Below are 14,586 nucleotides of genomic sequence, written 5' to 3'. Positions count from 1 at the left end.
TCATGTGTGCTTATATCTATGCAAGTATGTTTTAGTTTTAATGTTTGAACTCCTACCGACCTGAACATTGAAGAGAAAATGTTTACCACTTCATTTCACAGACCTCTGGAAAGCAGAAAAAAATATTTCATAGCTTGAATTATTAAAATAATACTTAAAATTCCTAAAATGCTTCTTATGTATAATTCTCAAGGCAACGTATCAGTAAACCTTGTTTTATATTTTGTTATTTACTATAGTCTTGGTCCAGCCTTCTGTAACTTGTTGTTTTTGGCGTCTAGACTAAGCATGGGTATTCACTGAATTGGACACAATGGTATTATTTCTGCTGTGATTGGAGAAAAAAAAGTTTAAAAATGAATTAGCTTGCTACAAGGAAAGGGAATACTGTAAAATCTCAAATTTCAACATGTAATCACACTGCTGTGTCTTTCTAAAAGCTTGTCCTTGCTAATGCTTTTTGTAACTTAGTGGTTTGGGTTTTTGAATAGATTTATCCCAAAATTTTAAAAATGGTAGTGGAGGAGAAGTTGGGGTGTTTTGGTATTGTTTCTGTAGAGGCACGCTGGAAGTAATTTAAAAGCATACTCAGTCATACATCATATTCTGAATTGTGTCTTTTTTTGTTTAATGACGTGTGGCTATAATGAAATAATTAAGTACCAAAAAGTAAATAGTAATTAGATCTTACATTTTTAATGCAGTCTCTAAAATGTAACCATGTTAAAACTGAGTTTTAACTGCCATATCCTCTGAAAATGATACTTCAGTATTCAAGGGAAAATGTACTACTGCAGTTTGCAAATGTTATAAAAGCTACACTAATTAAATTGTGAAAGTGGTATTGTTCTGCATGGTAGTACCAGATCACTGCTTGGGAAAAAATATTTGTTTAAATTTGAGTCCTGTTCTTAAATAACTGTTTTTAAGTTACCCGGAGATTAACTTGCAGAAACTTCTAGTGATTTTAATTTATCATTTAATAAATATCCATAGAGATGCAAGATGCTGAATGTTCTTACATCAGACCAACAAATTTGTAACTACTTTCTTCCTCTTAGATAACTTCACATATGGGTAAAGCCAGGCGCTACTAAAATGTACAATCTTTAAGAAAAAAAATCACTTGGAATTTCAAAGATAGGAAGTGTGTTTTACATTACATTAATTTACATATTAATTGCAATTTTAAATGCTTCAGGTTATGCACTTCTGCCTTGTCAGCTTGGGGTCAAACATCCAGGAACATGCATAATGACCATGATTAATGACCATGTGTTGTGTAAAAAGCATTACTTAGTTTTATTCTTCTATATTTTTTGTATGTGAAAATTATGAAAAGTATGAGAGCTATTTGTTTAGTAATATCACCACAGTTTAGAGAATTTAGTTGTGTTCTTAGTGGTTATAAAGTATGTCTCCTTTCTGACTAAAATTTATTTTAAATTTTAGATGAATAATCTCATATAGAAGTATTTTGAAGTTTAAGATTGAGAATATTCTATTAACTTTAGTGATCTGAATAGTAGAATATCCATAGGCATCGCAAAAGTGGCCAAAAGAAGGTTTTTGCCTGTAATGGTTCCAATCCAAGTAATTGGAACTAAAAGATGAATCCATATGGAGGGATGGGCAGTAAAGCTCAGTAAGTTTCTACTTACTGAGTAATATCTTAGACAAGAGGTAAGGGATCCAGCTTTTGCATCTTTTTAAAGGAATTTTGAACTGTGCAAATAGGTCTTTACACATTTTGGCGAGTGATGTTTTTCCAGTGTGCTTTCAACTCTGCATAGTGTTTCAACTCTTCCATCTCATCCCTATTTCTGAGAAATTGAAGATTTGCTAGGGAAAATCTTTACCAGCCCTAGCTCAGTAAGTCTTTGGGGGATCAACATCAATTCTCAGCATTTTTACTGACTTTCGTCATCCCTTTCTATTTGCTAGTTTGAAAGGCAACGTCTCGTATGTGTGAGTTCTCGTTTGAGAAATGATAATCCAGGCAGTGCTTACAACATTAAGAGACATGATGTAGTTCCCAGAAAGTTGTTGTTAAACCCAACTTCTGTATTACACTCTCAGGTTTATTGGAATTGAGCTTTTTCATTAATCTTAACATAGAACTTTAACTGTTTAGAAGTGATGACCAGGTACAAGTGACTTTGGCTTTGTTTTTCCGTATATTTTGCAGAGTACTGAAAAGATATTTTCAATCATTACTGTTTTTTAAAAGTCAAAATTGTTTGTATTCCTGAGATATTCCAGTAAGTCAGGACTACTTTATTACTTTTAAATGCTAGAATACTAAGTTTTGGAGGGTCTGTGTTTTGTTAACCCCAAAAATATTGCAGTTTTATTCACAGTTTTTTTATATTTGAGGCAGGAGTGGATTTTTGCAGGGATAATTGAACTTGACTCATTCATTTCTCAAATAAAACCAGTAACTTGGCCTAAGGTTAATTGCTAATTAAAAGGGTGTAGTAGTAAAAAGCCTATTGGAGACTAGATAATCTTGAGATTTAGAATAATGCTTTTTTGGTACAGTTGTATAGAAATTTAAATGCTCTGCAAGGGGAAAAGAAAAAAAAAAAGATTTATTAACCTGTCGGTCTTTACATATTTCTCAGTTCCTAGAACTAAAAAGAGCAGTTGTCTAGAAGTCTTGCTTGCATTTTAATTACACGTTCTGTCATTGTATTCACATGCAGATATCTGGAAAGAGAGGTTATGACTATTACAAAATATTTTCAAAATTCTATGAGTTTGTCTTTCCTTGTGAGGTACTAATGATTTTTTTTTTTCCTGCAAAACCCAGAAGTACCCTATTATAAGTAAGTTTTAAGCTGAAAAAGATCTTTAAAATTAGTATTAGATAAGAGCTTATTACAAGAACAACAGAAATTCAAATAACCATGTTATAAATGAGATTTCAGTTTATCCTCCAGTCTTGAGTTCTTACTGATTTCCCCTTGCAGGGCCTTTCCTGTCTTTTTACAGTAAACTAATCAACATCAAATAACTAATGATAACTAGTAAACATCAAATACTTTTTTCCCCCTTAGTGCTTTCCTGGAGGTTAAGTAGAACACAGGTAGAGCACTTTTTATTAGAAGGTGCCTAAATAGGAATATCAAACATGCACAGAGTTTAAGTAGTTGAACACCCCTACAGAAAATAGGCACAAGAGATGACAGAACTTCAGTCTTTCAAAACCCGTAAAAATCAGTGTGGGAGGAGGAAAGAGTTTTTACTGTCGTCTTCAAAGTGTTTGCTTGTCTCATTTTCTGTTGTGTATTGGCTCATAAGTCCACATGCTTGGTTTGTAATGTTTGGAGTTTGATTTTTTTTTTTTTTCTTTTTTTCAGCTGTTGAGAGCACTTCTGCAGGGACACTAACATTAATTAACATTAAGATTTTATCTTGCACCCTTAATCATGTTACCATTAAAAGTGATGCTTTAAAGATGAGTGTGTTCACAATAGGACAGAAATAATTTTTTCTTTGCTGTTATTTGGCTAGCAAGTAGTATAATATCTATATGTTTATGTTTAGCTATTTGCAACATGGACGCAGTCTCCCTGTGTGATGCTTTATGTGATTCCTGAGTGAAATGTTTAATAATAAGAAAAAAAATTGTTAAGCATAAGGAAGAGTTGAAAATGATTAACTATTTTAGTAAGCTTCTCCTCTTGGAAAATATCATTATAACTTTCTTTCAACATCTTTTGATTTAACACAAGACTTTATTTTAATGTTAATCATTGTCACATCTAGGAAAATACTGCTGAAACACTAGTATGTGTCCTGGATGCCTTCAACAGGGCTGCTGAGGTTATGCATTGGTGCTAAAAGATTGAAGCCTTGATTGCCCATCCAGATGTTTGCATTTTAAGCATTTGTTGTGATATGGCAGTATTTCTAAGTGCCTAAGCTGTTTGAATTTCTAGATTCCTCCCCCTTCCATGTATTCAAACTATTGTTTCAAAATATTTTGTTCAATACAAAAGTGTGCATGCTTGTTCTCTAAGAATAAATTATAATTTCAATCTCCAGAACATTATTTTGAAAGCTTACAGCTTGGGAGAGAAAATGAAAAGTCCTGCTTCAAGCATGATTGTGGCATCTCTAACAGTGTGAATGAATTGTGGCGAGGAACAGAGACACTGAGAAAAACAGCACTCAAGGGATCCTTCAACTGCCTCATCACTGTCAAACTGCAGCTAGATCATCAAAGAGTATTGCTGAGCCAACTGCTCTCACTTGTCTCTGAAGTGACCAGTATCAGATGGTTCAGGGTGAAATGCAAAAAGGCTCTGGTGTGCAGGTTAACCAACCCTAGTTTTCTTGTGTATCTTGCATATGTAGAGATCAGCTAAAACCTTGACATATGAAACTACTTAGTCCTGTCAGCATTTTTGCTAAGCAAATCAACTGAGTATTGTTGACCTTATGTTGCATCACTTTTTGCAGTGTTTTACAAAGTAATGACGTGCATAGTATGATCATTTTGTATTTCTGAAAGCTGTTGAATATTCTATACCTTCTTGTGCTCTGAGTAGGGGGGGAATAGAAGATACTAAGCAGCTTTCTATCATTGATTTTTTTTATATACCTTCCTCTTAATTTGCTTTTTAAGTATTTCAATGGCTTTTCAGTCTCTTCTGTTTGTCTCCAAGTTAAACTTTTTGATCATTTTTATCATTCTTGACACCATTTCGGCTAAGAACTTGAGGTAGGTGCCTTGTACAATGTATACAAGGTACTACTAGTTTACATAAAGGTGGTTATCTCCAGCCTTTTCCCAGTTCTTTTCTTTTTCATCCTAATCTCTGTTACAATGAGCTTCATCTGTGGTAATATTCAGGTCTTTAAATAAGTGTATGTTACAAAAATAAGTTCAGTTTAATGGCTACCTTGAGAAAATTTTTAAAAAACCTCTCTCCTCAGTGGCGATTTCCTTACTAAAGTAATGGTTTAAGAGGTTAGGACTTGCCTTAAGAAATAACTGGAATCTTGCAGAAACTGCGCGTGGTGTAGAAAAGAGCTAGGCCAAGACCACCAGACTTGAACACAGTAAGCTGGGCAATTTAAGACTATCAATCAACTTTAAGTTATGAATTTTTCACTAATGAAATATAAATAAACCAGCGTGAGCCTTTTGGCTGACAAGTGACCGTGCTGCTGGCTGTACTGCTTCTTTAGTCTAACCATAACAGAGCATCCTTAGAGGGAGAGAAAGCTATTATTCCAACTAACAAATTTATCCCAACAGCTACTATTACTGCAAAGCACTTGCACAAACATGTGGTCTGCAGAGCAGGTGTGTGTAACTTCCCGAGGTGTGAGCTTGGAGTGCTCTGTTCCCCTGAATGTGTTCAGTAAAATTGAATACTAGAAGTTTTGGGAATGAAAATGATTATAGTGTGTGTGTTTAGCTGGGTGTTATTACACATAAATGGCTAACAAATTTTGAACTCACAAAGGAAAAGGAAGTACTATGCATCTAAGTGAGAGTTCTCTGACCATGCCTTTTTTCTCTTGAGCTGATGTGAACTCTAGCTTTTCCCTCCTGTATCAGTTGTGCCCTAATACGAACCTTTTTTGGAGACAGACTCTGAACCATATTCTTTGACCCGATCTCCTGCCCAGTGCAATCTGTGTTTGTATGTGGAATCTAGACTGGTTCCTGCCCAGTCTGAGCTTTCCTGAGTAATACTGGAAAAAACAGCTCACAACTCAGTTGTGGTAACTCCTTTTGACTTCTGTGCCTGTTGAAATGATCCTCTGTGTCTTTCCTGTAAGTATTAAGTTCCTAAATGTGATAATTACTTTATTTAGAAATGTGACAATTTTTAAGGATTTATGCTTCATAGTGCATCTATAATAAAAAGACAAGAAAGAAAAAAGTGTACAAGAAAATCTGAGCAAGCAGAGATGAAAAATCTCAGAACATGGAGGAATTGTTTGCTGCTCTTGTTAGCGTTCCTTTTCACTCCCTAACTCCCATTAGGTTTGGAATTTTCCTGTCCTTTTCTGATACTCTCATTTGCTGCTGTTGAGATTTGGCAGGAGGTACCAGTCACCAGACCTGAGGTAATTTCCTAGGTAGAGACATGGTTTTGGAAGCTGTGCCAGCTATTTTTTTTTTTTTTGTCTTTACGCATTTCATCCCTCAATATTTTCTGTGGCAAATTGTAAATAAAACTCCTAGCCATTGGCTTTCAAGTAAAACACATTGGAGAGTTTTGTTGCAGGAGATGTTAAAAGAGGAAGGAGAAGGAAATCTTACTGAAGGAAGATGACGTAGACCTGTCCCAGAGGAGAGCTTCAAGCTGTGTACAAGCTGGGCAGCTAGTAGTGCCTCCCCGGTTTAGTGTTCTTGTGCTGCGGGGGACGTGAGTTGTGTCACCTTTACCTTTCTTTCAACTCTGGAAAGATATGTTAGGGAAAAAAAAAAAGGCATTACAAGGATTATTACCAGAGAAGTTAGGAGTTTGATTTTGTACTTCAGGGTTCAGTTATTTGAAATGAATGTCTTGTCATTGACTCTAAAATACTGTGGCTAGGGTCACACTCCTTGCCTTTCAGTTTCAGACCTCAGTAGAATGCCAACTGGTTTAGCTAGTTTTTAAGTTTCTGCTTAAAGGAAGTGTCCTTGACAATATGACTTGAATCATAAGACTCTTCATTCTGTAATAATTTGCTTGTTGTCCTAACCACTTTCTTGCAAGAAACAGGCCCAATCCAAGTTGATGCCCAATGTATGACTGCAAGGTGTGAGCCACGATGATGTGTATTTGTAAATCACTTCTCTTGAAGAGCTGTTTCTTCCCGATAGAGCAAATTGTTAACAGAGGGAGAGATTGATTTGTATTTTACAGACAAAAAAGGCTCATTCACAGCCCCTTAAAAGTGAATGCACTTAAGCTGTTCAATACCAGCTACATTGCTAAGGATGGGGGCAAAAAGTTTCGGACTAGCAAGTAGTCCCAAAAGCTGTCCCTTTTATAACAACCTTCAGGTCCAAATTTAGTGTATTTAATAGGTGTGGGCAGATAAATATGATGACAATTTTATGTAAACATTTGTTGGGTATTACTTATATATGCTCTTAAGCAGTAAACTGTTTTGCCATGAAATTTTTGAGGTGTGATTTGAAAATAACTAAGAGCAAGCAGTACATACTTAGAGGGGAAGGTTGTATATAAGATGTGTCAGGAGAGAACAAAACAGTATGAAGGCACAAAAGGTAATTTTAGGGTAGTTCTGTCCAAATGGGAAAAGGATTTTAAACTCTGCTAAAATGTTTTTTTCATGTGTCCTAGCCGGTGGGAGAGACCCGGCTTGGTTCCCTGTCTCCTTCAGAAGCTGGTCCCTCTACGAGTCACCCTGAGCTGCAGTGGTTCCCTGCTGGTTAATAAACTTTAAAGCAGAGTAAGTACCAAATATAAGTGTAACAGTGAACAATGATCACTATTAAGTGATCTTTTTTTTAGTCCTGATACTGAATTCTGCCCCGTTCAGAAAAGATAACTTGATTAAACCACTACTGTGGGGTAGAAATATAAATGAGTAAACAACTTAGTTAACTCTGCTTGCTGAAACCATAAATATCAATCTTGAATTTACATCATTTAAATCCTTTAATTCCATTTTGATTGTATATACTTTCTAATCCTTTATTTAACTGTGCAACGTCTTGGATATTAGTGTAATTTAGTTATTAAGATACACAAGTCCAGAAATTATCTTATTCTTTGGGTAAATGAAAAATACTCAATATAATTTTGGAAATCCTTGCTATGATAAGTACTAATTATGATTTTGTAATTGGTTGCCTCCTCTTTTGTTCTTCTGTTCTCTGCGCCCATGTAGGTTTTAAGTTTGCAGTGATCCTACAAGGGGAGTGGAGGTTGGTGGTCTTGGATGCGTCGCTTCCCTACCCAGGAGAACGGACAGAGGTGGCTTTGGTTTCGTTCCCGGGGGCAGCCCAGGCGCAGTCGGTGGCTGAGGTCTGCAGGGCCGGTTGGTGCTGAGCACCGTGTCGGTGCTGCCGGAGACCCGCCGCCGCCAGCCGCGCGCACGGGAGCGGGGCTCAGCTCGCGCTTTCTCTTGCTGCTCTTCGCAAACGCAGCTCTTGGAACCCCCGCGCCGGGGGCAGAGCCGGCGCGACCCGCGGCCGGGCCGCGGGCACCGAGTTCAACGCACGCGGCGTCCCCGCCCCAACGGCCGCGCGGCGGCAGAGCGGGACGGGGGAGCGGCCCGGCCTGGCGCGGCGCGGCCGCCGCGGGCAGGAAGAGCCGGAGAGCAGCCCGGGCCGGCCCAGGCAGGAACCGCCCTCCGCTGGAGCCCGCCCCGAGCGCGGCCGGGACCCGCCGCCTCCGTGGCCGCAGCAGCGGCGGGAGGACGATGCTGCCGGGGCTGGGCCGGGCGTTGTCGCGGCGCGGCGGCTGGCAGCGGGGCGAGCGGCAGGCGCGGGGCAGGAGCGCTGGCTGCGCGCGGCTGCCGGCGCCTCAGGTGAGCGCAGAGCCGGGGAGCGGCTCAACTTTCCCCGCGGGCGCCTCGCCCGGCGGGGAGCGCCCAACTCGAGGCAAGTTGTGCGCCAGAGCAGGCAGCGGCCGCGGGGCGGCCCGCGCTGGCGGGCGGGAAGCGCCGCCCGAGGCGGCTTCGTGGCGCAGGGACGGGGCGAGTCGGGGCCGCGGGCGGGGCGGGTCCGGCGGCCCCTCTGCCTCCGGCCTCCCGGGGCAGGCGGGCGGTGTTTCGAAACGAGAAAAGCAGCTCTCAGCGAAACGCTTTTTCTTTCCTTTTTCAGTTTGCTCTGAAAAACATAAATGTTAGAGGCAGCGTCGTAGCTCTTATGTGCAGCTCTGCTTTTCGTTGCTGAGAGCAGCCCGGTTGAGGGCAGCTTTACAGCCCACTCCTACAGGTGTCTCTGGCCGTGTGGCCTGGGGGCCCCGTCCTGCTCCCAGTCCGTCTGCCAGGATGGGCTGTGCAGGATGGGCCAAGGTTTTGCTGTTTGCTGTGCGCAGGGAGAGCGCTTTCTCCAGGCCCCTGTGGAGAGAAGGACTCTTGGGTTGAGTAGCACTGGCATTAGGCTAAAAAGGAGCCATTTGGGAAAACTGGAGAGGTGTTGCATTTATGTTTGTCTTATAAATGGATTTTCAGCTGTCTCTGAACTAGAAGAAAACTTGGACAGTGGTTGATATATAAAACATCTTGATCCAGGGTGATCCTGGCTGGAGTGGCTGGGAACTACTGTGATTAAGAGGAAGAGTGACTGGGCTCTGCAGCTGAGGCCATGTTGCTCCTCCAGAGCCTCTGCCTCTCTGTGGCTCTTGGGCATGGGGAGAGCTGCTGCCCTTTGCATGAAAGGTGGCTGGTTTTGCAGCCACTTATAAAACTGCAAGATGCTTTTTTTCTACAGCCAGCAGTCTTGAGTATAGTACAAGCCTTGATGTTAAGAAATCTTACAGACATAGCTAAGGAAAGAATTGAGCTTTTTGTGGTTATGTCTCTTATTAAAAGCAGCTGGCAGCTCGGGAGTGCCAGCTCCTGTTGTTAGGCTGCTAGTACTGGCAGTACTAGCGATTAACTGGAGTTGCTTTATTTGTCCCCTCTGGGCAGTGTTCTCAGAGCTGTTTGAGGACTGGACATTAAGTGCCCCAATGTCTTGTTGCCATCAGATGTGAAATCTCTCAAACAGTGTGATACTTCATTCTCTACATCTGTTTGCGAGTTGTCCAGACAATTTCTGACAATTCTCCAGGTTTTTTTTTTGTTTTAGTGTTGAATTGTCTTCTAATCAGAAGAACACATATGGGTATAGGCATGTGTACCATGTGTCTGAAAAGTGGAGCTGACTGCTTAGAGGGATGATGGGTGAAGCATGGGGTGCCATTGTAAAAGGTAAGAAATAAAATGGAAGCAAAAGTTTTTCTAAAGTGTGGAATGTTTTTGTATTTATAAAAATAATAATAAAAACCTACTTCTGATTCTGATATCCTCTTAGTTTTAAGGAGTCTTATACATCTTTTGAGTAGGAAAGCTTAGGGAAAATAAGCAGGAACTGTGACTTTAAAAGCAAGCCATGCTAGGAAACTAGGGTAATGCAGTTATAAATAAAGTTCTGTGTGATTGCCTGTCAAGAAAGGAGATAGTTTTCACTGTAAGCATCTTTGATTATTGTTTTTAATAATAGAGATACTGTATGGGCTTCAAAAATGTTGCTGTGCTGAAACACAACAAAACTTGGTCTCTAACTTGTAAACATTGATAACAAGGAAGTCCCTCGGACATACGATGACATGTACCTGGTAGGAAGCGCGGAGTAGCCAGTGGCTTCTCTTCTGAGCAGCTTGCACAGCTTGAAACCAGCAGTGTTAGTTTGGGTCAGACTCTGTACTTTGGGTCAGTTCAGTACTTCAGAATGTGTCTGTGTGTGTGTGTTTTTTTTTTTTTTTTTTCCTCCTATGATTTTTTTGTGCAAACTGTATCCCCAAAGCTTTTGCAAAACCACGTAGTATTTCTTCACCTTACCTCTGCTCATGTGTATAGCTGTTCTCTACCCTGCACATGTATGCACGGGGACAGATTTAGAAAGGAATTAATCTAAGATTGTCTTAGCCTCTTCAATCTTACAAGGTTAAAATATGGTGAGCTAAACACATCTTGTCCTTCAGGGAGAGCATTTACACTGTCACTCAGCACATGGTGATGCTGCCTCTGTAGCTGATCGCTGCCTCTGTAGCTGATCGCTGCCTCTGTAGCTGATCGCTGCCTCTGTAGCTGATCGCTGCCTCTGTAGCTGATCGCTGCCTCTGTAGCTGATCGCTGCCTCTGTAGCTGATCACCTCTAACGTATTCAGTCCTGCTTTGCAAACCAATGCTGGTCTTTTTCTAAGGCTCTAAAATGAGACTGAAAGCTGATAAAGCTTCAGAAAACCCACTGAACAGGAAAGAAGGAGAAAGAGCAAAGCTCTTGCTTTGGCAGCATTGTTATTATAAAGAGCAGAAAAATGGCCAGTGCAGTGACTAAGTGGGATGGAACATAACAGTGATATCATTCAGGAATTAAATTCTTGCACAAGATGGGTTAAGTAGAGGGCCATGATAATGTTCAGGAAAATTCTAATTTAGAAAGATGTTTAATACAAGATTTTGTTCATTTCTGAAGTGGAGATGCTGTTTGGAATAAATTAAAGTGCTTTTTATATATTCAGGTTTAGCTCTTGATTTTCTAAAGAGCTGTTGGTGTGATAGATAATGAAGCATAGTTACTGATTCCTCGCTTCCCATTTCCTCTTTGGGTGCTTTTCAAATCTGGGAGTATGTGTCTACAACACAGTTTGGGCAGTTAAATGTTTTTTTTCCAAAAAACAAACAAACAAACAAACAAACAAAAAAAAAACTTAATGACCTGTAGTTGTAACTTCAAGCTAGTGAGAATACAAAGTGCAGTAATTGTTATTGCAGGACTTTTAGCTCTTCAGATTTTGGTGTAGTGCTAAACATCAGATTACATGCGTCTTGTTCAGCGAAAACACTGCTGTGATTGATGTGTGTTTGTTTTTTCCTTCTCCTAATCCCTCTGTTATTTGGGTGAGCCCATATTCTACATCCAGCTCTGAAAGGGAAGGTTGGAGTGCTCGTGTGCCTCTCGGGGAATCCAGGCTCAACCACTTGTCCCTTTGTGCTCCGAGTGGTCTGGCACCGGTCATATGGGCCACAATTCCCGGCTTGTTTCATACTGTCTTCTGTGATGGGAAGTACATTGTACTGGGTATTTTAAACATCTTTCATTATTATGCCTAATTTTCTACCCAAAAGGATGCAGTTAAGTTTGTTAGACCCATACGCTGCCTTTATAAGTGATGAAACCTACTCATTGCTTGAGTAGAGTTGCTAACTCTCTTTACTTAGGCGTTTTAACTCCTACAATTCTTAATGTATTGAGACAAATGGGCTGCTTACAATGTCCTCTTGGAGGAAAAGGTTGCTCTCACACTATTGCAATGGAGAACAGAGCTGTTAATACAGAATCAAGTTTGAAATTGCTGATCTGTTACTAAAGCTTATGCACCTTTCATAAACCTTTTCGGCCAAAAAACAAACTGCCCCTGGAATTTTTTTTTTTTTTTTTTTTTAATATGTATGGTCCTAGGTAGTTTCTCTGTTGTGGTGAGAATCTGACAAACCTAAAATGGACGTTTATGGCCCTTTATATACGTAAGATTCATAATTTAATTCACAGAATGAAGATCTCTGCCAGTCAGCCTTTATCACTGTGGATGTGCTGCAGGAAAGTGAAACATGTTATTCAGTTTACCTTAACGCCAAGTTCATTTGCACTAGCTTGGTCTCCTTTTATCTAGAGCAGTTACCGCACTGTGATTCTGCACTGAAGATGCTAGTGTAGTAGCCATGTCGCTTGCACAGGGCAAAGCCTGAGTTGAACAAGAATGAATGAGGAGAGAAAATGGCATTCACTGGAGCTAAAAATTAGAAAATTAACTTTTCAAAATAAGAGTTTATTTATTGTTGTAGATTCCAAATGCCTTTTTTTCTTTATAAAGTTCTCTTAAAAATGTGCATCTGGAGTAAAATACATAGTCATGGAGAAAGATGGTGTATAAGCTGGCATGATCAAATTCCAGACAGTTCTCTGAAGAATTGCTATGGCTCTTGATTCTTCCTTGGTTAGAATACCGTGTATGCTTTTTGCTGGGGAAAAAATTATTTCTAGTTGCAAATTGCATCAGTTGAAGAATCATTGTTTGTGTTTGCCTATAAAAGGCAGGGCATTGTTCTTTTTGTTAGTTCTCAGTGTCCTACATATCTGTCAAAAATGTTTTCTTGAATGCTTTCAGCTGTTAAATTGTTGATGACCCAGTTCTTCCAATTAGTTTTAACATTTCCTGTCCTTCCCATTAACTTTTATAGTTACCTCTATTTACTTCCCAGTTAACATATGCTTCTAGTATTATATGTAGCTAATTTATCATTCATTTTTATATCGTCTTACGAGCAAGAATGTAAATGTGTCCAGAGAGCCACAGAACAGTTTGAAGTATGTTTTGTTTCTTGAGGGAGTATTTTGTTTGTTTTTTTCCTCTTTCGTGTAAACTCTGCCATCAGGATTTATAAGATACTCAGTCAAAGCAGCAACCTCAGGACATGGCAGGCAGCGATCGAGAAGTGAATTATCCCATGATAATTCTCTCATGGAGCTAAATATTTCAAACAAATGTAGCTTAAGCTTCTGCTTTGCATTTTCAGCCTACTCGGGTCTTTCAGCAGTTGTAATATAATCCAAAGCAAGAGCTGGGAATAATTTATGGCTTCTGGGCTGTTTCATCCTTTTATTCCCTTCAAAATCACTGGATGGCAAAAGTTAGCTTATTATTCTACCTCTCATTTTCTAAACAGAAAATTGCACTTTTTTACTAGCATGTGTGATGGCAATGAAAACTTAGAACCCATTGAACTATTTGTTTATGGGAAATACTACTGGCTCTTGCAATTATTTTTTTTTAATACCTTAAAAAGGGCCATTTAGTAGATTTCATTCATCTGCTATAAGGAACGCATGTGTCTCAGCAGGTTCACCTAAGGTCTTAATAAAGACCTTATTTTGTCTTTAATATTGTGGCTCTGACAAAATAACATAATGGATTTGAGAGTGGATTGTAGCAGTTTTCTGTTGTCTTTCCATTTCTGGCAGCTGGGTGACAGCTGCATTTTCTCTGCTAAATGCTCTTTTGGGCAAAGGAATAGAACTTCATCATTTTGTATACATACTCATATATACTGCTCCTCTGTGTGTGTTCTCTTTTCAGCACAGGTTTTGTGGTAAATAAGTAGGTTGAGATACACATTATTAGCTGCAATGCAGGTAATTACTAAGAGCTGCTTTACTTGATACTTGAAATAGGAAATCACACTGTTGATGACAGACGGAAGTAGTGCCCAAGTCTATCACTGCTTATCCTAGGAAGTCCTTTTATTTTCTCTTTTTACTTATCTGCTTGTAAAAAGGCTAATCTTAAAACTGTAGAGAATGTTTGAGAAAATTGTTTTGTAAATGCCGTGTGTGCTCTGAAGATTTACTATGATTCCTGTTAAAGTGCTGAATATTTAATGTTGTTTACAAAACTAGTACATTCTTTGAGAATATTAACCTTTTCTGATACTTTTTTTTCTTTCATTTTATTATTAAGTCATACCTAATGGCAGAAATGTAAAGTCTCTTCCTGTCTGATCTCATAAAGCCTTGATTTATGAAGGGTGGGAAAGGAAGGAAGGGGGAATGCTTATTTTTGTGGCAAGGACTTTACCTTCTGAAGCCCTTTTTAATCAGCAAGATTTGTGGGAATCAGAGGGGAAGTAAAACAGTATCCCTGTTCCCAGCATCTATTTAAACATTAAATTTCTGATTTCTCCCTTTCCCTTGCAGGGGAATGAGCTAGAGGCTTGCTTTCTTTAGGCTTTCTTTTCCCATGACAATATATTTGCAAATCAGCCGCTGAGGTAGATTTCTGCCTGGTTTGTTCATTGGCGAGAAGCTTATTAGAGCCAAGGAAGAAGGGGTTA

General features: G+C 39.4%; 1 protein-coding gene across 1 annotated transcript in view; it reads left to right on the top strand.

The window, feature by feature from the left end:
• Positions 1–9,872: 9,872 nt before the first annotated feature.
• MCUB (mitochondrial calcium uniporter dominant negative subunit beta) overlaps positions 9,873–14,586 on the top strand; it is a 35,403-nt gene continuing 30,689 nt past the window's right edge. The window contains exon 1 of the mRNA XM_088524038.1: positions 9,873–9,903. Coding sequence (XP_088380164.1) covers positions 9,873–9,903 — 31 coding nt within the window. The remainder of the gene's footprint in view (positions 9,904–14,586) is intronic.

Source organism: Tinamus guttatus, unplaced genomic scaffold (genome assembly GCF_059628265.1).
Source record: "Tinamus guttatus ecotype Peru unplaced genomic scaffold, ASM5962826v1 Tinamus_guttatus_pri_ptg000202l, whole genome shotgun sequence".
Taxonomy (NCBI): domain Eukaryota; kingdom Metazoa; phylum Chordata; class Aves; order Tinamiformes; family Tinamidae; genus Tinamus; species Tinamus guttatus.
Note: the sequence above shows the minus strand (reverse complement) of the source record. Positions and strands in the feature narration are given on the sequence as shown.